Source organism: Aptenodytes patagonicus, chromosome 5 (genome assembly GCF_965638725.1).
Source record: "Aptenodytes patagonicus chromosome 5, bAptPat1.pri.cur, whole genome shotgun sequence".
Taxonomy (NCBI): Eukaryota; Metazoa; Chordata; class Aves; order Sphenisciformes; family Spheniscidae; genus Aptenodytes; species Aptenodytes patagonicus.
In genome coordinates, this window is record NC_134953.1 from 26322162 (window position 1) to 26347662 (window position 25501).

A 25501-nucleotide genomic window follows, 5' to 3' on the forward strand; every position below is an offset into this window, starting at 1 on the left:
GGCGTTCCTCATTGTCCTGCTATTTCCAAGGTGATCTGATCTGCTACATGGCTAAAAGCTCTTCTTAGGGAGACTTTTCCACATGGCAAGAACAAGATGGCATCAAACCTGATGATCTCCTATCATTCTAGGGTACCAGGCTCCCCAATCTCAGGGTAGTCACCTTGTTCACCCACCCTTCTCCCAGGATACCAACTCACAGTGACCCTAAAAAACATAGCAAAGCTCCTTTCCTGCAGCCCTTCGCTGGAGAGAGAAGGGCATTACTACCCAAGTAAAGGCAAAAGGAGAAATATACTTGACTTTTATCGCCCATCATTTGGTCTCCATTTAGCATACAAACAGCAATTGCTTCAGAGAAAAGAGGGGGGGGAGCAGCTAGATGAAAACAGAGACACTACAGTAGGGCTGGGTCACAGAAAGAGTCCACCAGGCTAGATACTGAACTCAACACGGGGCACAGGAATTATCCAGTTGCACAAAGCACCTACAATTGCAATTCTCCAAGCACATTGGTCAACTGCTCACCTCTGTGCAAACTTTTCCAGTTTGAACCCCAAGTCCGATTATCTCTGCCTTTGCTAACTGCCCTCTCGAGGAGCTAACCAGGCCAGTAGCAAGGTCCCTACGCTCACACAATCACACACCGATGGTGGCAGGTTGCAGGCAAACTCAGCAGTTCACCACAGGAGTTACCCACAGGAGCACTTAACGGGAAGCATATCACTTGAAGCATATTCTATTTGCATTAACCCATTAGCTTAACAGAGAAACTGCTGTCAGCATTATGCAGTTCACTAACTAGCAGGGAGTACTCGAGTACATCATGACAATAACCCCAGCAGTATCACAATTCCTTGACCACACCACATTCTTAATGATACCTGTCAATATTTTGATAATGAAATTAAAGAGTAACAGCATAAGCAACAGGACAATAAAACATTCGTTATGTCATAAACACAAGTCATAAGGGAAAATATATATTGGTTCCCCCAGATACTCAGGAAAACCATGACTTCATACAAAGTCATATTTTTGAAAAAAAAAAAAGTTGAAGTGTGCCACATTTCTTCATGTGGATGCCTTAAAAAGGAATTTGTATTTAAGTTCACTAATCATTTGCCATTTTCTCCCTATTTGCTGTGGATTTCTGCAATATCTGAAAGTACTACAGTTTTCCAGACTCCCATTATAAGAAAAATTCAATAGGTTTACTTACGCATTAGGTTGTAAATGTGCTTTTCTGCAACATGTTCCGTAAACAGCTTTATAAGGTCATCTTTTAAGTCTCTGTTAAGCTTGGTTTCTATGTAAAATTTATTCTGGAAAATAAGACAGAAGTTTTCAAGTTTGTTTTTCATAATAGCAAATAAAGTAAATTTACTTTTTCCCCTGAATAAAAATAGTTCAAAATTTTAAAGCTGTAGAATATTTGACCTCTAAAGTGCTTCCTTGGTGACTGCATTTATACTAAATAGAACATTCCTGTACAACAAAAAAACATGTATTTAAAATTAAGAATGCATGTGGTACTACTGGTAACAATCCTACTTACATACAGGCGTGCGTTTTTTTTTTTTTTCCTGTATCTGCAGATATATCTCCATATCGATCCAGACTGGGGATTTTGTAGAAAAAAACACTTATTTTTAGAACTTTATAAACGCTGTAACACCAAAATAGGGCTGGACATCATGTTTATAGCAAAAGAAAACATTTTTACCAATGTCTAAAAGTGATTAAGCCATTAAAATAGGTATGTTACAATAATAAATCATCAGTACAGCTATCCACTTCTGTGGTTCATCAATAATCTCAGAGGACAGCTACTCAGAATTAATTAGCTGTGGAAATAAGTGATATATACAAATCTATACAAAACTGAACTACATTAAAATTTTTAGGATTCAATTATCTTGACCCCACTCAGCATTAATAATAAATTCACCTCTTCAACCCTGAAAGGAAATTCTGTTCATGAGTTCCTTGAGAGCCTCCATACCTAATGTACTATTTGGTGTTATTCCTCAGTTCCCAGCCTGCAATTAATAGAGTAAGATTTCTTGTCTGTATTTTAATTCATAGGTAGGTTTTAAATGCTGGAAAAAATAATTGTTTCAAGATAAGTCTCCTATCGTTACAACACTAACACAGAAGTAGAACAACTGAATTCATCTGGACAACTTACGCAAGAGTTAAACAGATACTGTAACAGAACATCACCTTAATCAAAAATAACGTACTTATCTGAGAGATTTACTAGAGGAAGAGAAAAAGGGTTTTCCACACTTTAAATCAAGTTGTTCTCCTGTTCGCTAAAGCATTTAACATAATTGGAACAAGCCCTCAGAACACTATTAGAGCAATCTTCATTTTTTTGTGAAACCCATTCTCTTCGCCATTACCAAAACTATACACATACCAAACTGTCCATGCAGAAACCACTTAAATGTTCAAGGCAAGCATTCAGCAGCAGTTATTTACCTTTAATGAAAACTGAACCTGTTAGAACAAAGGCAATCCGAGGCTGAATACATGCCCCTATTGAAGTTTAGGTTTGTTGCAGTGATGGACAAAACTCTCAAAAAGATTTTTTAAAAATTTAACAGCTTCCTACTGCTGGTTCCCTCCCTGAAGCTATTCTACCTGTAGAGGTTTTATCAAGGGCTATTACTCAGTTGTTTCCCCCTCACCTGGGCCTGTTCTTTGAACAGAGATTGAGGGAAAGGCTCTGCAGACAGAATAACCCATCTTGTAAGAAACAGACTAATTTCATTTGTAATATTTTTGGTCAATGGTGAATTGCCATTGCAACAGAAATTCACTGCAACTGAAGATACACATCTTCTAGGAAGTCTTAAGCTACACACCATACTACAGTCTTTCATCAGACCTAACTTCCTAAACCATTTCCACCTTGAGCTTCCTGACCATGTACTACCATGTACCCACTGGTGCAACACACAGGAGTGACCAGAGCATCTCAGCACAAGTCTACTGACCTGAATCAAACCTGACAATGTCAAACTACTGATTCTTATGAATTGACAGATGAGATGCACCCAGCTAAGGAAATAACTTACTCTGTTCCTTTTCCAGCCTCCAGACCTTCTTACATTAAAAGCAGCTGGCAACAACATGTGCAAACTGTGATGTTTTCTATTGTTTAAGAGTTGGAAAGCCTATACCTTAAGTTTCGTAACTAGAAAAGCAACAGAAAAACCCCAGTAGTTTCAAGGAAGAGAGTTACAACACAGTACTTATACATAGAACAACTGTAAAATACTCTTCACATTTGCTCACTTGGAAACACCTTCCCAAAAAGATGTTAAACTTGCATGGATTTAAATAGACAATGAAAAAAATCACCTAACATAAGTACTTCATTTCCAATCCACAGTGCTGAAAGGAGACAGCAGAAGAGCTGTCACCTTCCCCATTCTTGTTAGTGGAAAAACAGGAAGATTTTTCTGTAGAAGATGTCACTACCTAGGCTGTACCAGTATTTCTTGAAAAGTGTGTCAAGTCACCTAAAGGTCTAACTGACCGGTAAAATGTAAGCAGGTATCAATAACTGAGAAAGTCAGATATGATATAAGCATTTCTTCCACAAAACACCATATCATAAAGCAATCTGGCAAACATTAAAAGACATAATTGTGTTAATATTATTAAGAGAAGATCAATAAATACTTGAAAGAGAAAAAACAGTATATAAGAGTGCTTATCATCTCATCCACAGACATACTCACATATATTTGTGTATACAGACACACACAAAATGCCCTCTATCTGATAAGCAACAAAGTGCGATACCACCCAGTAAGAATAGTAGTATTTTAGAGGCAATGAAAAAATTCTTAACTATCCTAAAACCACAGTGCTCATAAATGTTAGCCTCATTTCATGCCACAAGATAACAGATTTTCAGCTACATCTCTAAGTATAATTAACAACTGAGAACCTATTATAAAAAAGCGTATCATCTAAATGCTGATTTTAATTTTTCTTGAAGTAGAAATATGACTTTTATTCATTCATGTATGCAGCATACTGTGATATTACAATCTGTAAACATACAGGATAACTTCATTTATATTTACAAAGCAAACAGTTATTCACTCAGAATTATTCTTAGGAATAAAGCACTGTGTGCTAAGCTGACTTCCAATTTAATTTGCTTTATCTGCGGTTACATCCCAGAACTTTTGAAGGAGCTTAAACCCACAGAATTTTGGAGGGACAAAAGTGCTTTGGGCCTCCATGCTTTCTTGAAAAGTCCACTGTAGCAGCATAAGACTGAAAAAAACCCATCACCATGTGAAACAGAAAACCACTAGTGCTCCTAGCAAAAGAAGGAAAAAGAAAAACTCCCTCAATTGCAAAGTCAGCCCTCTCAACCATCACTCAAGATAAGCTTTGAAACACACCTTGGTCACCATACACAAGCAGGTTAAGAAAACACCTTTCCTGTATTCCCACCTTTCACACACAAGAATACGGTTTGGCACATACCAAGAGAAAGAAGAAAAGTGCTGCTGTTGCTATCAAAACACACAGGACTAAGCCTAAGTCAAAATACTATGCCTTTTTTGGCCACCAAAAGACAAACACATTCCAGTTGTACAAAAAACCTTTAGGTTTTCCTTGGCTTCATACATTTTTAAAATATTTAAATGCATACTAAAAGTTTTCCTAAGCAGCAATATAATTATCCTTTCAGAACAAAGTTTACCAGTGCAGCTCAACAGCTTTGGAAACTCCTGATTAAAGCAAGGTTGGACTCGATGATCTTAGAGGTCTTTTCCAACCTCAATGATTCTATGATTCTAATCACATTACTACCAAAAAAGGAAAGCCCTGCCACCTCTGATAAAAAGGCAGAGTTCAACAACTTAGTCCTCTTCACTTAAAAATATATTGAAAGTATCTATTAAAGTAACTGCAAAGCTCTAATTTATACTGTAGAATAATTAGGCTTTCACCTCTTGCAATTGTTTTCTAATTGTATTTTCTTCTCTAAAGAAAGGAAACTACTGCTGCTGCTGTATGAGAGAAAATTTGATTAGATACTACAATGTAAAAATGCAGGAGTGGCTGTACATAAAAGTACTTCCAAATGCATACAGAAAAAACTAAGAGAGGAAAACATTTTTCATCCTGACTTCTCTAGAGATATTTTCCACATCATGCACAACACTGATTAATAAATTATTTCAGAGAAAAAGTATGAGAGTTCATTTGACATTAGCCTTCAAAACCAGCTATATAACTGAGCCAAATCAGCATTGCGTTTGGCAGCAAGAGGAACTAACACATAAGTGACTAACTCTCAGGCCTAACTTGAATTAAGTCACTTAAATGAGAAAGTGTTTGCAGGAACAGAGTTTTACTGCCTGACCAAATCACTAGTCATAATTTAAAGAAGCTTCTCCTTTAAAACGATAGAGTACTTTCACTTTTCTTTGTTCTCAAATAAAATTACTATCTTTTACAGGTCTGTTTATTACTCATTAACCATTTTTACTATGTTCAGATAACAGTTAGACTCAAACTCTAAAAAAAAGAAACAATGGGATACAGAGCATTCCTCATTTGAAGATACAAAGACCACAACACAACTGTGTACAAAGAAAGATATGGAAATCTATTCAGCAATTATACCTTGTCTGGTCATACAGACAAAGCTTATAATGATAAAAGCTGTCCATTTATGTCTACCATGATCATTTTTTAGATGTCGGTTACTGCAGTCTTAATCGTTAAGGATAGATTTTGACCTCTGTGATGGAAAAACCTCTCAATAAAAGTACACACCTGAACAGCTTATCTCCATTTGTAAATGGATATTAAATTATGAGATTGCTTAATCACTTGTCTGCAATAAACAAGTCAAGCACACACAGGTGAAAAAATGGCTAGCATCTAAAAATATCTGAATGCAACAGGGGGAAAAAGTCTCTTCCTAGTTTTTTTTCCCCCAGCATTTCATGACAGGAACCAGGAGAAAAATAAAAATCATGACTAGGAACACATCCCTTAGCTTACAAGTGAAGCTGTAGCAAGGGACCTCATTCTGTATTAACTAGATAAAGAGTACATTAGAAGAAACCCAGTTCAAGAAAGGCAAATCCCTCTTTTAATGCAACAAATCTATATGGTCATACTATGCTGAAAGACTATAGCAAATTATCCAGTTTCAGGTGCATTCGCTGAAATATAGGAGATCCTTCTAAAAGATACTGCTTCTCAAACTCTGGGAAGCTACCATGAGGATAATTTTAAAGAGTTTGAGGTTTATTTAATTTAAATCAATCAGTTTAAATCTTTTTTTCTTTTAAAAAAAGGTTTCTCTCCCAACAAATACTTCCTTTAGTTTTTATTTCTAAGTGATGCCAATGCAAGGATGGTTTCTGGGAGAAGGGCAAATTTCAAGCTTAAGTTATTCATAAAAAAAACAATAAAAGTCTTGGCAATTTGACAAAAACAATGCAAATTATAAACTTCTTCAGAAGTATACAAGAATTCATAAATTACAAAATCAGCACGACAAACACGTAGAGCCAATGGTTTCTGAACCTCTGCAAGTATGCCTGACAGCGCTATGAACATAAGTTTGTCTTCATCCAGTCAACGCTCTCAATTGCTTTATCAAGTGACACAGACATTTCCAAGAGACATTTCTGTCTGTCTTGTCGGAATCTGTGCAATCTAACAGCAAGAAACAATCATCTTTGTAGCCTGCCCAAACTACCAAGCCAACATATAACAAGCCAATAAACTCTCTCTGTTCAAAAAGATACAAATAATGACCTAACTATTTGGGAAGGCTTTTTTACAATCAAAATAAAAAACATTCCCCCCACTCCCAGGAAAGAAATATTAGGGCAGAAACCAATTGCAAAATTCTACATTTAAAAGCATGGCTTCCCCTTCCTCCCTCCGCACAACTTGATCAGTGCTGTTATGCAGGTGGCAAAACCAGGCGTGAATCGTAAGTTCTACGAGTTAAAAATCATTATAGCTGCATTTTATTCTTTTCACTTTCAGTTGGCATCTTGTGTATGGACATACTTTATTTGAAAAGAATTTTCTAAAACTTACCATATATATGAAAAGAGGCACAATGCTCTGCAATGCTCCCATATACTGTCCAAGAGCTACGTTAAATCTTTCAATATAGAGATCTGGAGGGCTGGCCTGCAAGAAACCGTAAAAGTCAGGTTGTAATTTGAACAAGAGAAAGATCTGGAACAGCATGGGCTATGCTTTCATAGCAAACTCAAAAAACTACAAAGTATTTGATACATTAAGTCCACATAAAGCAAGCCACACATCATTCCAGAGTTTCTGCTATAACTCCCTCCAGCAAAAACAGTTTTCTTCAGTAACTGTTTTTTGCCTGGGACTGTATGTCAGTGCCCAGCAAAAGGTCCATTCAATAAAAAATACAGTATACCTGTAACAAACTAGCATTTAGCATATGCAAATAAAACCACTTATTAAAGACCAGACTTTTGTTTTGAAAGAACTATCTGTCACGCCTAGAATCCATAACCAAATTTCAACAAGTGCTGCGGTGTGTACTCCAACCCCCCTGCAGGCTTTCACTCCAAGACAGCAGGGTAGCATTAAGCTGCTGCTTTGCATCTGAGCTGGCCAAGTGGCACATCCTCCAGCTCCAGGGAGCACTGTCCTTCACAGAAAACTTTTTTAAGTTTTTGCTGAGTCACCTAAGGCAAGGCAAGTATTCAGGGTGTTGAGTTGGAGGGACTACGAAGCAATGTCTTCAGATAGAGCTCCGCGTCTGGCATCCCGACTCCAGATCAGGCCCACAAAAATCTACTGCAGTGCTCCAACACACAGCATTACCCTGTAGCCCCAAGCAAAACTTTGCTACACAAAACCTGAATGTGTCAACTTTATGATAGGCCTTGTAGACCCCACAGCGACAGCACTGCTATTTTCTGCGTACAATACCGTCTTTCCCAAAGAAGGAAATAAGGAAGCTAAAAAGATCTGTTCCGCAACAAGCTAAGTTAAATTGAGAAGGGAACCAGAAAAATAGGAAGCACTAACTACCTTTTCTTTTATAAATATTTATTTGGAGGGATGTAGGGGAGCTGCGTTAAAGCATTCAGGAGCGCACTTACACACCCAGGGATGGAAGTGAAGCTGGGGTAACGTGTTCATCCACTAACCCCCTCTCCATCCCAACCCACCCACACACAGTGCTCTGCCTCTGGCCAAACTCCTCCTGCTTTCCCTACTATGGTCTTTTCAGAGGAGGGGGCGGGTAGCTGCCTGAGTTTCTACTGTTCATATACATATACACGCCTATACACACCCAAGGACAAAGTGCAGCTGCTTGCTAATGAGAAGCAAAACTTCTCTTCCCTTGCACCATTTTCCTCTCTGACAGTGCCAAGCCAGAAGAGGATGGAGAATGCAGCAGTGACTGGGACCTTGCAAGAAAACAAGCTCAAAGATTTTTCTAAAGCCAAAGCATCTGTGGCGTGAGAAACGCTCAAGGCTAGCTGCACCTCGACCACCTTATCGGAACTTAAAGCTCTTATCTTTAACGAAGCAGATTTTTCAACCTTTGTATGGACATTCACCAGGGGCCCTAAGAGAACAGTTAGAATTTATGTTGACTTTTTGCTCTATTAAGTATTCTAAATTTATAAAAGTTTTTTTCCTTTAAACTAGCTTCTTTTGCCTCCCTCCTTAATATACTTAATGGACACGTGGGTAATTTTCACAGCAAACACTGATACAGAGCAAACGTTTCAGAAAGGAAAGTAAAACTGGCAAAGGAATAAAGAGCGTTATTCCATATGCTGTTGCCAAAAGTTATATATGGTTATTCCTCATTTTGATCATAAGTTTTTAATCTTATTGCAGATGCAGTTCTCAGGGGTGGTCAAAAAAATTTTAGTTCAAAATGCCAACAATGTATAAAAGTGGCTATGAACTCCAAGGACTCCCTTTCATATATAGTTACATATATAATTTGTTGCAAATAACATGCAATGAAATCTGCATTTCTAAGCAGTATGTATTCCTGCTTCACTCCTTTTTAACCTCAACTTTAAATATGGTTATACTCTCCGATTTGTAAAGACTTGGTGTAAAGCTTCTAAGATTAAAGAAAAAGGAAAATTCTACTTCAAAGAACATGTCAGACAAAAAGAGACCATAGCCTGACACAGGGCACCACTCTTCTCTCACTGACAGTTTGCACTTTTCATAAAAAAAAAAAAGACAGAAGTTGTCCAGACAGTATGTAATTTAATCCCATGAACAGACTCTAGGCAGTGGTATACAGCCAGTCTCCCACCCTTTTTACAGGGGACATTAAGGACTGGTATCCTTTTCCTCCACTGAAGATGAAAACTCTGCTAGCTCACCTCACAAAGCCTATGTCACATTAAGAGAGACATTTTAAGATGGAACAACTGCACACCCAGCTGTCTCGTGAGAACAACCTCAAGAGTCCTTTAACGGAAGGATACCTGTTGACCACCACCACCTTGCAATCAAGTGGAAAACAACTGCTCCAGATAAAGACAAAAAAGCTAAGAAAAGTCCTGACAGCTTCAGGGGAAGCACTCACTAGTGTCAGGCAAATATCAGGCCTTGGTCTTAATCTCTGGAATGCAAAATCACGGTGTTAACTCCTTTACCATGAGATGTTACCTTTCAATTTTATTCTACTGATAGTGTTTCATGTCAAGCCTCAACAGTCAAGAAACTAACAGGAAAGCACATATTACCTGACTCTGCTTGTTTCAAAAAACAAAACAAACAACAAAAAACCTCTCCTCAATTATTGCTCAACTTGTAAACTAACAAAAAACCCAAGCCAAAGAGAAATCAATAACAGTATTTCACAGCTCATCTATGAATTATCATAATCTGTGTGGGGAAAACAGAACCATCTGTTTTCTGTTCATTAGGGTGTTACTGTATGGCTGGTCAAAACTGCTAGGCTGAAATCAGTTACTTGTTTGAGCATAGGAACTTTCTCCACATCTCTACATTCACATTAATAAGACAGTAACTGGAGTGGGACTAGCTTTATATAAACTACATTAATTTTATAAACTAAAAAGCAGTGTGTGGCACCAAATTAATGAGTAAACAGATGTTGCTAAGAATTTTCTATTAAATGGCCATCATTAGAGTAGAACTTGCATTTAACAATCTATATTTATACAGCTATAGCTATGATAAAAAAAAATAAAGAAACTGCTTAGGCTGACATTTTTCATTCTTGGTCTTAGTCCAGAAAAGATAACTCGTACATTCAGCTATTTTAATTACAGGGGAGGGGTGGAATTAAGCATGACATTTACTTCTTACAACCCCCCAGAAAATATTAAGTCTTTAAAAACCACTCCTATCTTACCTGAGGGATGTATTACAGAAGCTATTCAAAGAAAGAAAAATATACTGCTAGCCTAAGGTTTTCCAGGAAGGAAGAGGATCCTTCGTTCCTTCACTCCCCACCCTGAATCCTACCAAACTGCCAATTCAGGGTTTTTTTGTTTGATTGGTTGTTTGTTTTTTGGGTTTTTTTTTTAAGACACTCTATATGGGGAGACAGCTTAAATCCACTCCTACATTTGCTCTCATCTACCACCCACAGGGTTAAGAACAGTTTTCCAGTAGCAACTATATAGTGCGTCTGTCCACGGGAGCACTGAACGTTTGGTCAGGTTTCTCAAATTGTGATGCAGCTGCATGTGCTTAACATCTTCAGCTTGGTTTTGAGTCGACTACTTCTTAGCATAAAATACTATGGCTGCTGTTAAAAGCTGATGTCAAGGACATCATTTAATCTCCTTACACACTATAGTGGACATCTCAGCACGAAGAGAAATGAGAAGTAACAAGAAAACACATTTGAGAAAGGATGACATGTAAGACAGACATCAACAAACAAAACAATTAAAGACCCAGTATACTAAATTACCCTTCCCTTATTTGAAATCTAATATCCAGGCATTTCAATGAACTTGTGGGCAAGAAACTGTATACATGAAAAAGATGTGGTTTTTTTCAGTTTGAGAACCAGTTTGAATATCACTCTTTGACTGAACATATGAATGAAACCAGAAGACATGCTGCTGGCTCAAGACAACTCAGAAATGGCTCACAAGAAAGAAACAGCAACAACAGTTCTTTGCTTGAGGAACAAAAGTTAATCTGTTTATGAATAGTTGTCTGGCACAATCAGCAATATATTCAGTAAAGCTTACATTCCTATGTTGAATGGGCAGTTCCATTTTCCTGGGAACATGCTCACTGCCAAAATGCCAGCATACATGCTGCAGCATCTCTCCCACGCCTGCCAAATGAAAAGGGAGAATGACTATGACTACACAAATTAACCTGCTATTCGTGTAAGTGGTCTGAATCTTTTAAACCAGTTTTTGTTCTTTCTCAAGAAAATGTAATTTGTTTACTTTGCCTTGCAGACAATTTATGTGATGCCCAGGTCTACCTCACTAGACAACGGTACTATTAAAACTTTTTACAAAAAACAGACATCAGGCCAAAGTACAATTCATTCAAAGGCTGACTGTGTCTTCCTATTCAAGTCTGCACTCAAAGCTGTTCAAAGCCGTACAACATCGTGACATACTCTCGTATAATTGTCTTGGAGCAGGGTAGCAGATATAGGCCATGTTTCCATTTCCATTCTACGTGTTTGTAAAATAAAGATGACATTCTATCTAAGGACCATCAAAACTGTTTAATAGTAAGAAATCTTTAGAACCTTTTCCGTCTAGTAAATATTCACTTGTGCCGTATTTACTTATATCTTTCTGTCATTTTATCAGGGTCTGCAGCACCCAGTTAGCGTGGCAAGGAACTAAAAATGACTGCAGGAATACAAACCTTTTCAAACTATGGAAACCATTTCTATGCAACTATGGAAATTATTTCAGAGAACCAACTCATTTCAAATTAACAAGACCTAATTTGAGTTATTTCTGTGCTAGAAGAGATGAGACATGAATCGTGAAGAAGGCTCGCTATTTCTCATTTAGCTAGCAAGTCAGACAATGCCCATACAGTGTATTAAGAATGGGCTTCTTCACATGGATGGAGTGTGATGGCAGTCACCTGCCCTCCCATAAGTACATTACTACAGTCCAATCATAGCTTCATTAGCAATCTGATTTACTAAGTTTACACAAAAAACAGCCACAGAGGATGTTGTCAAGAGTTCTATTTTGCAGACTGGCATAACTGTTCAATTACAATATAGCACTATATAAAGGTAATGTAATCATCAGTGTACCTTGGAAGGAAAGCAAAATATATCTACAAAACAATCTGGGGTAAAATTACCTTAAAGTATAAATATCAAGAACTGCTATGAGGTGGTACCCAGTACATAACTCCGCCCACAGTCAGAAGTTCAGTTTTACCAGTCCCTCAAAACACCATTTGGATGCATTTTTATACCACCTTGACTATATGTAAAGCTCACAAAGTAAACGTGACAAGCTACTTAAGCTTCATGCTTTTATTCCTGTAATCAGGAGAAATACTGGAAGTTACACAACTGTTTCTAAAAGACAAATAAGGAAGTTCAGAAACTAATCTGAAGTTTGGAGTAAGGCATCTGTATCTATCAGATCAATGTTTCAGAAAGAGTTGGGGCAGGAAGTGACAGGCTCCTCACCACTGGATGGCAAAACTCCATATAATCACAGGGGACAAGTGGCAGGTAAACGTGAGACAGAAAAGAAGAAACGAAAAGGCAAGGAAGGAACAGATTGTCCACAACAGATACTGCTGACATTTTTAAGAACAGATGGCAACCGACAGTGATGTGATACAAGGCACTCAGTTCCCAGAGATTTGGCAGTCCTCAAAATAGCAGGATGGCTTTTACAGTAACCTGACTCCAATGCATATTCTTCTAATGAAGCAATAGGTGAGAAGATATTTTCATACACTGCACTGACTGGTTTGACAGCTGTCAAGACAGAAGACTGAGAAGTTGTAAGGATTAATATGAGGCAGGAAAGCTTTCTGGCATTGCACAGCGAAGATCCTAAATCTGCAGGTCCTGAGGGCCATACAGCAGCCATGCAAATTATCTGCCAACACCAGTGACTGCTCAGTTCAGTCATGTTCATTATAAAAAATACATTGTTCATAATAAAAAAAAACCGCACACACGCACATTCATACATACCTCAAGACATAACAGAGGAGAAAAACCCTAAGCCCTTTTAAGTGTTCAAGAGCCAAAGTACGCTATCAGCAATTGGCTCCAAATTTAATCCAATGTTTTCAGACAGATGGAATTTAAGCAAGAAATTCTGGTGTTTTAGCTCTACAACTTCTGTTTGATTTAAAATAGAAACAACGCAAGCAAACCAGTGTTTATTTACTCAGAGAAAAACTGATTCTCACTTATTAACTTCAACGACCATAAAAATTACATACAGTTAGTGACTTCAACTGTTTCTGGTCAAGACAAAAAAACCCACAAAAACAAACACACACAAACAGAAAACAATAGATCCCTTTTTCTCTTTTCTCTAAATAAAAAGGGGGTGCAACATGACAAAGAACTGCTTTTCAGCTCTCAGTCATTTCCTAAAGGAATTATTGAGATTATTCTAGCTAAAATGAAAATATTCCACCGCACTTGCACAAAAAAGCTACTTTTGTCATGGGTCAGCTCAATGCCTCGGTGCATTTTGATTGTCAATGCTTAAAGTACTTTCCAGTGTCTTTTGCTGAAGAGATACGTAATGGGCAGAGTACTTGATTTTAAATTACTTTATCAGAGTGCATAAGTTAAGCCAGAAACACCAGTGCCTAATGCAAATATAGTTTTATTCATTTTAAAAAGAGATGTATTTAATTTAAAGCATATGCCTGTATATCCACCCTACCTCATACATCTGAATGACTCAGCACTTACCCACAGAAACAGCTGTCATTATTTTAAACCACAACATAATGGGCTATGTCCATTACCAATAAAATGTTACCAAATAAAGCATCTTGGAAAAATCACCTGTATACTACAGGCTTCACAGACCTCAAGACAACAGGAAACGTTCATTTGTGTTTTCTGCAGCCACCCTTTTTTTTTTTTTAAGCACACAAAATCCAAAATTCTGATCAACTCAAGAATTAGGGAAATTTAATTCTCATTTACTGGAAGCTCCACATGGCAAAGCTCAGCCTTACTAATGCAGAGAAGCTGGTCAGACATCAATTGCAAGAACGGAAGGCAATCCTTGCTCAGAGTCTCTCCATAACTGAAACAACCTGAAGAGAGGATCATTTTTCTTACTCACGTAGTAAAGAGGGAGCTAGAAATGTCTTGGGATATAGGAGGCCCCATATCAAAGAGCTGATGGTCTGATGACAAGCAATTCATCTCATCTAAATGTACTATTACTCAGCAGGCAATGTTCACTGCTTTTCACCCGATGTCTAACATGCAGAAAATACATCAGCCCACCCACATTTTCACAATGCCTCTGCCACCACTGAAAATTGATTTTTTTTGAGGTGAAAATCTGTGAAGCAGACCCTCAGGAATGCACGTGGCAGCAAACACCAACGCCACACAAAGTGTCTTGCAGTCTGGAAAAGCAGAAGTTGTGCAGGGGATGACCAGAGAGTGTGTGCATGTCCCTGTGTGACCACAGGGCCCAGCGGCAGCGCCTGGGACATCCAGCTCAGGACACCTGAGTGCTCGCCACTCTGCTGAATTCAGCTGAGGCCAGCTGGTCAGGCAAGCCAAGGGCTAAGCACACAGGGGAGTGGAAAAAAAACCAAAAACCAAAAATATAGGGAGTTTCTGCCGTGAATGCCACGCAGAAAGAAGACAAACTCCAATAAGGCTAGAACCATGCAAGAGCAAGTCTGACCAGTCCTCTGAGATGCTCCCACTTTTACTATTCAGTATCTGACAGTTTCACTGCTTTTGCTGTTGATGTGTGGTTCTTGTAGGAAACAGCTTACTCTGGCATGTTGGTTACATGCAGATTCTGCAATCCACCTGCCATTGTACTGTTGCACTTCTATGCAAAGAAGTTGCTCGGCTTGTCCAGAATAAGACATTGCATTTGCCTGCCATTTCGGTTTTCACGATCATCTGCTTTCTCACACAAACCAACATTCCTGCTTATACTGGTCTACATTTGCATCTCTGCATGTGAAAAAAATTATCTTGCATCAAGTCACACCTTGCCAATTAAACAGAACTCTGCAAATAGATTAAATACTGTTGGCAGGTGGAATGAGTTTATGTCAGAGAAAGCAAAACACCACATATTGTGCATTAAGAGGCTTCACATATATAGCTTTTTTTTATTGTTTGCCTGTGTGAACCAGAAACTTCCAAGTGACCAACATTTACAGAGTAATTTATTGTTGTTAGGGTAAAGATCTAGCACTACATTTTCAACATAAAACCCAAGTGACTGAGTGTCACCAAAATGTATTAAGATAAAGAAGGTATCAGGATAATAAAATATATTGTAGTAAGGTAATTTCTTAAGAGTAAATTTCACAACCCACAGTTAAGAGTTTCTTTACAGGACAATTTTCTAAGGCACATGAGTTTTACCTCAAGCAGCTGAAAAAGATGGATTTACCATCCAAAACCAAAGTCATGCTCACATCAGACAAAACTCATGTAATACACTCAAAGACGGTATCATGTTATATTACAGTCCTCTTGCCACCTGCCACAAGGTGTGTCTAACCTACATAAGGAAACTTTTGCAAGACAAAGATTGCATTAAACAGTTGTCTCAATTATTCTTTCAACAGCTGATGTTCAGAAGGCAGCCTTGTTTTTAGGCAGAAGCATTTAATGCACATATGTGCTAAAGCAAACTTCAAAAGCAGCTGCCTCAGTCAGTTTTGGAACTTTAGAGGAAACAATCAAGGACTACCACAGAGTAAAGAATTTGGGGTATTCCCAAATTCAAAGCAAAGTAATGCAGTACACTACCATGGGATGTATCAGAAGAACTGGCCAAACCTGTACAGCTGCAATGATTCGTAGTTCTTACAATCAGAAGAAAAATGTGCAGGCTGCACCAGCTCAGCAGAACCAAGAGAAGGCTTTATTTTAAATACTATGTCCATCTACTCTAACCAATTTTTACGGAACAGTGAGGCTGTCATTCCACAAGGAATAAAGAAATTGCAAAAGAGAAAAGAAGCAAAGAACCTAGCTCAAGACGACTTAGTTATTTTATAGTCAAAGATTTCCCCAAAGACCGTGCCCTTTAAATGCAGGGTGGTTATTCTTCTTTATAAGGAATGCAACAAGAGGAAAATAGTGAAACGAGAAGGACATCAGACCAATCACAGTGCTTTATATTTTGATGGGAATGCACGTATAGCCAGAAGTACCTGATGCAGTTAAAAGTAGCAAGACTGCTATTGACTGGAAAATTAGTTATCAATTGTTAGAAGCACTGAAGGAGCTGCGGTAGTTTAGGGTTCCTTTATATTTGGCATCTCTACTTGACTCACTGCAAGTCAGTACAGAACTCAAACATCAGTTATGGAAGTGACAGGAGCTGTAGGGAAATAAAACAGTGTTGCTGCTACAGCAATGGGAATTTCAAGAACATGTCTGGAGATTCTAGCCCAAAAGGAATTTTCAACAAGGAACACACATGAAAACAAACATGGATGCACAAATAAGATGTAGAGAAGGATAGGGATATACAAACTGTATTAGGACTGCTGTAAACCACTGACATCTAGAGATAGGCAAGAAAAATGCAGAATAAACTGTAGCACAAAACTTTGCATATGCAGTAATTCCTAATTCATACTTCACAATTCATATTTAATTCACTTCAGTTTTTTCCTTTAGATTTTCCCTTTTGCGCTGCTTGTGATGCACAAGGAGCATAAACCGTTTACATAGATTAACACAGCAATAGCAGACATCCATGTCATGCGCAGATCATGTTTGACTGAAGCATTTACATCCTAGATTACACTGTAGATTTCCCATTTTCTAGTCTTTGATTCTAATACTACACATTCAAGTTTAGCCACTGCTTTTCACGTGGTTCAGATCTCTAAGGCTAATCAGTGCCATACAACTGGATCTGGTGTTGGTATTCTGTGTGACAGCCAGTTAGTGAATGAAGTAGTCCACAATTTAGTAAGCTAGTGTAAATCAGTCTTAATGGCAATCCCCTCCATGGGCCATCTACATGCTGCTCTGATATAATCACAGATCCCAGGAAAGACAGAATTAGATTGTGCAGCTTCTTACCTGCAGCTCCTTTGAGACTCTCTCTAAGTGGTTAGTTATCTTTTTTATTAGGTCACTATACATCTGTTCCGAATGCTGCTGGCATACACACTTATACACACAACTGCAGAAACAAATATAGGAACAAACAATGAACTTACAACAGTTTGCAATGAAGGGTAACAGACTTCAAATTATTTTGTTCAAGTCGCAATTTAGAGGATAATGGAGTTAACTGAACGAATGCTGAACTTTTAAATACAGCCCTAAGCTTGGAATGAGCTTCAGCAGGCTCTTAAGTCTCCCCTGGAGGCCCCAGTGTGTCCATCCCATTCCCCCTCCCCGACCTCACTTTAACTTACAATGAGTTCTCTTAACAGTGCACTTCAGAACAGCCAGGATAATTCTGTCAACAGCACACTCCTAATTCTGGCTTTTGTCTCTCCTATGTGAATGAAGTCTCCATTAAAATAAGCAGGATTAATGATTATACACATATTCTAGGGCAAAACCCTTATTAAAAGAAGGGCAACACTGACAAGCAGTCATAGAAGTTGCACCAAAACTGTGCTAGCTTTTTAAAAAGAAATGGCAAATGTTCTAAAATTACAGACCCAAGCATGTTACTCCATCCTTTGTTACTTAAATTCTAAGAAAACCCTATATTTTCATAATAAACAAAGATGCAGAGAAAGAGCAACAAAACCTGAATTTTACATTCCATGGCTTGGCTGTATTAACTCTGGTCTTCAGTGTTACCTCTGTTTTTTAAGAATGTTTTATTGCTCTCATACTGCAATACAACATACGTGCAAAATGTCTATGTATTGAAAACATATTTACAACAGTTGTAAAACAAATACACATATTATTTTCAGCAAGAAGTTACATTAAGGTAGTCATCATCGTCAGGACTAACACCAACATTATCTGTACCAAGCAGCTTTTACTCTTCTTGAGTGCTTTCATTCTTTGAAGTCATCATTTTGAAAGCTAGCTGCCAAAAATCAAGAGGCACAAGGAAGACTTCACCTGATATCCTGGGCAAGCCAAGTCTCCTCCCCATGCCTCTGTTCTGCTCCCCTCTCCATCCATCCCTCTGTAGGGAGTACTGTGACAGCGAGCAATTTAGGCCAGAGACTGCTCCTTAGGACATGCACAAACAAACTACTTCCAGCAAGGTCTAGATCCCAGACTTGAATTCTGCAGGTTTTTAATAGCACTGAAAGCCTAAAGTTATGGTACAGCAACACCACGTCTCTGTAAGGGAATTATGACATTCTAATTCTCTGCTGAGAAGGTGGCACAATGACAAACAAACTGGAAAGATGGGATTAAAATAACCGTAGACTTTGGGCTATTGGAATTTTCTAATGTAAGTGAGAGGTTAGGTATCAACTCCAAGTCTTCAGCAGCCAGAACAGTGCTCTCATTCAATAACTGCAACTCTCAAAGTCTTCTGGAAGAAGGTTTTACAAATGAATTATCAATAGCAGATTTATCATTCCTTTACCTTTTAGAAGTTTGTGTTTATATCCTTTGACAATTTCAAAAGCACCAAAAATACAGCATTCATCCCTTTGCAAAGTCTTCTCATTTGGCAAACCACGCTATTTCTTAAAAACCAAAAGACATCCCACACCTCTCCTACTATTATATTTTGAAAGTAATTGAGTATCTGTAGTTTGATACTATTTAAATAACAGTCCAAGTCGTCCTGTTTTTTTCACATGAAGTCTACAAATAGATCCTATTTTGGAACAAGCAAGTGCAAAAGACATTTGGTATGATGCAGTAATAGCAAAAATATCAATTTAATTTTGATCAAAGACAGAAACACTGATAAGAAAAGCCAGACTGATTTTTGTGATCTCTTACAAACCAGCCAGCTAGGTAACAACAGCAAATGGCTGTATGTTTGTTTGCTCCGTAACTAACCAGTATATAGCCACTTCCACAAGTTGACCATTTGCAATGATGTAACTAAACTGAATTTTAAAGTACACATCTGCTTAGTGTTACATACAATATTGCTATACCTACTTCTGTAACACATTCTGTAGTCAAACACCCATCTTCATATGTACGTGCAGAGTGTGTTTACATTTTATTTGAGCACTTCTATTTAGAGGTTCCTTCCCCATTTTCAGATCCTATTTTCAGTTCCTCACTGTGGGCTGATTCTGTGAATCATCCGTGCCCTGCTATCACCCAGAAGTCAGCAGCTTGTTAGTCCTTTAGCGTAACCAAACACCTTAGGAAAAGGAAGACCCAAGCAGGACATTAGAAAGTAAGCATTTATTGAGAGGGACAGATCCGAGATCTGTAAGTTGTCTTGAGGAACAGCGATCTAATTGCATTGTACCTGGGAGGCAGTCGTAACAGTTGCCAGAAGTACAACTTAGCTGTTCACATTTTCCTCATCTCACTTTCCTTCACATCTCTCTGTCAATATATTTAACCCTTTTAATAGGAAGTGACTATGCACAGGCAGGCTTTGGACTCAAAGATGAAAACAGTCACTAATCACACTTTGACACCTTATGGGTAAACTGATCCGTAGTAAATATCTGCATACACATCTTTGAAGTTATCTCCTAGCTTTCACTGCTGTGGAACAGACACCTACAGCTATCACTGATCATGTCAAATATAGCAGTTTAGGTATCTAATAATATATTTTGAGTTTGCATTATGGAAACCTTGATTCCTTTAGTCAGCACGAAGACGATCAAAAAGAGCACTGTATTTTCAGCTCAGTTTCACTGTAAAAAAAATATAAAAGATATGTAGCTGTTTGAACCACCTCAAAAAACATCCCATTTTCAGACTAAAGAATTAGCCTAGGGAAGCAGAGAGGATCTCAACCTCAAGTCTGCTACAGACTTTCTGTAATACTCCAAGCGAGCATCATCATTAAATTCAACAAAAAAGCAGTTTTTCTTCCATCCTCAATCTATGTTGTTTAGATTATAAAACAAGCAAAGGGACGCTCTCTAAAATAAAATAAACAAAAAAACCTCCTGGTTGGAAGAGGCCGTATCAGAGTAATTACATCCACAGATACAATTTTTAAAGAAAACTTAAAGTGACACACTAGCTTTATCAGCAACACTACAGACAATCTTTTGTTTTGGTAAAATACATGCAACATGACACTGCATCGTGTCACCCCGATGTATAAGGGTTATCTATGAGAAACTTAAAACCCATTTGTTCCTTTAACAAATAAAACTTTTGAGCAGTAGAAAGGTGACAAAGATGAACTGCAGTTATCTGAAAACCGTAACTAGGCATAGATCTACTCTAGGTATTAAAGCATTAATTTTGCACACCTACTCTTTATCAGAGATGACTATCGAGAGATGTTGGCTTAACTCTTACTGACAGCTGTTTGCACATTGGGGATTTCAAGCTAGGAAAAGGATTTTGATTACTTACACTAAAGCTGCAAAATGTCTCTCAATTCAAATTGACCCTCTCAATTATTTACACACATGATGAAGTCTGAGTCCTGATAAAAGCAGTTCCAAAAGTTTGGAGAGGATAGAGGGAGTTTAATAAAGTTTTTAACTGGAGTTAAGAGGGAAGACTAAACACCTGCCATTCTTGAATCTGGTTCCCTAATCCAAAGTTTCAAACTGGAGAGACAAAGTGGCTAAGAGGAAGTGGGCAGGAGACAATAGAGCTGAAAGCCTCTAAAAAGGGCAATCAGTGACTGAGCTGCCAGTGTTATTTCATAGAGTGCACCACTATGGTAAAGAAAGCAGTGCTACTAGTTGTGCTGCTGGCAAAGGCCAGTAGTTTTAACGGCTTCTTGGCCAGTAAATGCAGCAGCAGCTATCCAGTTTCCATCCTATTTACCAACACCCTGGATACCTGTCACCTACAGAACAGAAATCTCCATTTTTGCCAATCTCCTAAGAAACTGCCAGGTCTCTAAAGCATTTAGCATTTTGGTTTGGAGCAGAAGTGTGGTTTTGAAGCAAATCCCCCACCATCCCCACTACTGTGCACTAGCTTAGTCTGCAGGGCAGTTCTGGCGTGTGACTAGATCCCTTTTAAAGCAAAGTAAACTGCATCTCCAGGCCACGTACAAATCAAATGTTCTCCAGACAAGAATGGAGATATAAAGGACTGAACTTTGTGTCAGTCCTTCAGACAGCCTCTAACTGTACATGCAGCGGGATGGCTGGGCAAGGGGGAAGTCAGACCAAATCTACCTGATATAAAACACACAAATGACAGTTTATATGGATGGACCTTGGCACCAGTTGCTTCTATTTACTTCTGCACCTCTACTGCACCAGATTGGTTCCTATTAGACATGACAAAGCAGCCTTTTGAAACATTAAGTCAAACGCCTACCATGCCAGTCTCTTCTTCCCCTTTGAGGAAAGAAATGTTGAGACTTTAATACATTTCTTCATATATTACACTAAGCAACTGTGGTGGAGCTTACTTTAACGTTAATGTTTTCAGCACTTATGCATTTTAGTTCTTTAGCATTTATTCCTGTTAACATGGGATGTCAAGATATGTATCTATTATTCACTCATTCCAACCATTTAAACAATATTGTACTTCACATAACCTTCCCACTTTCCTCCTCATAAATACAAAATATGACATATGCACAGGCTGCAAGATAAAACAAACATTTAACTTTAAAGGAAAAAAAAAAAAGTAATGTAGCACTTACAAGATTTCCTTACCTGTATATTTGTTCATAGGAGATAGGGATGTAGTCACCAGGACTCTGAGTTAAAAGCTGATCTATGGCACTGTCCAACTTTGGCCAATATGTGCTCTTATAGTCTTCAATTGTTATAACATTCATTACTACAAGAAAAAGACAAAACTACATTTAGTAACTTTAGCTAAAAGATTAGAAGCAAGTGAATGCTCTGCAATTTCAGATCACGCCAATAAGCTGGCCAAAAAAACTGGGAACAGTTCACTTCCACTGAGATAACCTCATCTAAAACTAAAGCCCAGACTTGAATTTGTACCTTTTTATTTACAGAAAATAAAATAAAATCAGAAAACCTGCCAAATCAGGTTGAATATTTCTTAGGGGCCCAAGTAGCAGGGAAAAACAAACTCCTGGGAGTTCTAGCATGACAATATAATAATAATAATATAAGAAAATAGTAATTCAGTAGTTAGTTCAGATTAATAAGTTACACAACTTTGTGGGAGTCCAGAATCAACAATTAACACTGGGTCCTCACATGCAGGAGAACAAGCTTTAGCCAAGACTGGTAGTTTTTGGAATACTCCTTCCCAGCGATGTATTAATTTTACAAGTCTCAGGTGGCATCAGCAGCTTCCTTGGCCTAAAAGCTGATGCAATTCCCTCTGCCTTCAATTGCAGTTAGGCTTCCGGGCAACTTTTTTGGATCCATATTACAGTTCCCCCTCTAGCAGGCACACTAATACTCCTTGTCCAGATAAGAATCAACACAGGGAAGAATAGGAGGCATTTAAATTAGCGTTCCCCATCACTCCCTGATTTTCCTTCTGAGCTTCCCAACTGCACCCTCTTGCACAAGCCACTCAGTGTGCCTTCACAGACACAGAAGAGTTTTAATCTCACTCTTTTCAGCAAGGATTTCTGAACTAACCACATGTGGCTCAATTCCAATAGCAGACACGGTAGAAGGGTTAGCACCTTCCCTTCAGAGATGTACTCACAGGACTACCTTGCTGGCTTGTCACACCACCATAGCTTCACAGCAGCCACTCAAAACAAAGCCCTCAGTAAGTAACAGCACAGGGTATACTTCATATCAAAACTATCCAATCCAGGAAATCCACATGTGGGTCTGGGCTATATGGAACAGAGAATAAAGATAGTTCCCACCCCAAACAATCCAGTTTAGACACTACACTGAAAAGAAATATTTTGAATAGGGCTGCATTTTAAATACATGTGTAAATGTAGATTCACTGCTGGGTTTGAGGAGCAAGATTTCTGAAATATTATTTTCACAAGGGGTTGAAAGGAGCTGGGTAAGTCACTTTTGGCAGCATTATGAAGAACAATTCTCAGGAAATACAGGCAAAACAGTTAACAGTTATCGTGAGAAGAAGAGTATAAAAAGAACGTGGAATAAACAGATGTGTGAGACAAGAAAGCGTTTGAACGCTATCTGTAAGAGCAGGTATTACAGATTCCTGTTGTGTGTTCTTTTAGGGTATTTCAGCCAGAAACCTTGCTTAGTGAAGAATGTTAGTGCAGTACTCCTAGCCCCCTCTTCACCCAACTAGCCATTGGTTCACTTTTGCTTCATACCCGTTACAGAAACGGATCAGGTTAACATAGTGCCTGATTAGTGAACGGGTCACCACCACCAAATGCTGCAGGATGCTGTCCCAACACTCCAGCCTGCAATCTGAAAGTAGGACACTGTTTGCTAACAAGTCAATAAAGGTTACGGGTCCGGGTACACAACTACCAGGACGTAAGTTAACAGGTCCAGCAAGTCAGCTTCATGATGTAAAAGCGTCCATACAGTCAGGAACAGCCCAGCACCTGTCTGACAGTAAATTCACCCCTTATTCATCTGTCTTGCAATGACTTGCTTGAGTTCTTGTCCCTTACAGAGCCCAGGCTCTGGGCAGATGTTCTCAGGAGCAGCTTCCACATAGTAGCTTTACTATTCACGTTTACATTCAGCAGCAAAATTTGAGCATTTGTATTTCACTTCGTTACCCCAAAAAAGGCGGGTCTCCACAGAAGTGCTCTGTTCCACAGAAAACATTAAACTGAAGCCAGCATAAATATTAGATCAAGTCTTGATTTAAGATTTCAATGTATAATCACACCCGCATGTGGTTTAACATATTAAACGAGCTCTATTCATTTGAAAGAAAACAGTCAAATAAGAATTGAGAACACTGCAAAATAATTTTTTAACAGGCTGTTGAGATGTCAGGTTTGGGGTTTTTTTGGTTTTGTTTTGTTTTTTTTTTAATATGGAAAAAGAAAGTAGCAGCAGATAGGAAGGTCTGCCCATTAGAACTGCTGCACAGGTAAAGGACAAAATGCTTTTATGAACAGCCCCAGGAGACTTGCATAGGAAACACTGATGAGTTCAAAATAACATTCTAGAAAAGCTTCATTTTTACTCAGAAGACTCTGACAAGTATTATGCCATTTGATTTCCACACTTCAGTTCTGAAACTAAGCCAACCATAATATTTATATAGTTAAGAGTCCAAAGACTACACACTGAACAATCGCTATTTTTATTCTACTAATCCAGAAAACAAATTAATTTTAAATTTTCATAACTGCCACAAGGCAGTAACGTAACACACACACAAAAAGCAAAGGATGACTTAAAGAAGCACCCTCCAATTACAAACTCTGCAAGAACAAACTCAAGACCAGGAAGGAGAGGAATCACACACACAAATCCTTAGAAAGAAAAGAGAGACTGCCCTTTCAGAAACTTTTCTAATTTTTTACTTTTCCATCTTTTTAAGATGTCATTCTTAAATGTTTATCCCTACACTAGGTATTCAAGATTGAAAAGGATTTGTCCAACAGTCTCCATTTCCAAATCGCAAGGAAAGGGTGACACTAAAAGAGGACTTTCATTTCCTTGAGATTTATTAAGTTTCTGAGAAGCGACACAGACATTTTGTAAGAAAGCATGCCAGAATGCATGATTTTATCCAACTACAGCAAGTTTGGGGTGGGGCTGGGAGAGAAGTCAGTCTGATCAAATGGAGAGGAAGCCAGTATTTTCCAGCAAATTATAAAAGACTTCACAAGTAAAGCTTGAGAAGCAAACTGCTGCTTTTCCATATACAGAAAAGTTCAAAAGAAAAACTGTTTAAGTCAAATGCAGCAGTGAAACCATTTACGTGAAAAAGAATATGCATGAGCTTCATATCATAACCTAGATATTTCAGTACCATAGCCATAATTGAAACACAGCCTGCTCCAAGCTACCAAACTCTTTGATATCAACTTCAATCAGGAGAATGGCAAAAAACACTAAGATTTAAAAAAAAAACAAAACCAAAAAGTCCATGAGTAGGCATATATCCCCCATGAAATTGATACGAAAAAACTTACAAACACACATAGCTCAAAAAAGATGCTACAACAGTAATAGGTGCAGGATATGAAGAATAGAATAATAATTAAAAAAAAATCTATGATACTGTTGGTTTTGTTATTTAGACGAGACAACTTAACCTGAA

At 38.2% G+C, this 25501-nt stretch overlaps 1 protein-coding gene across 1 annotated transcript in view; it reads right to left on the reverse strand.

Moving 5' to 3' along the window:
• The window catches only part of CACUL1 (CDK2 associated cullin domain 1), a 50090-nt gene that overhangs the window by 20959 nt on the left and 3630 nt on the right, over positions 1–25501 (reverse strand). The window contains exons 2-5 of the mRNA XM_076339109.1: positions 21997–22123; positions 17303–17405; positions 7108–7203; positions 1223–1325 (exon numbers count right to left, since the gene is read on the reverse strand). Of these exons, the coding sequence (XP_076195224.1) occupies positions 1223–1325; positions 7108–7203; positions 17303–17405; positions 21997–22123 (429 nt within the window). The remainder of the gene's footprint in view (positions 1–1222; positions 1326–7107; positions 7204–17302; positions 17406–21996; positions 22124–25501) is intronic.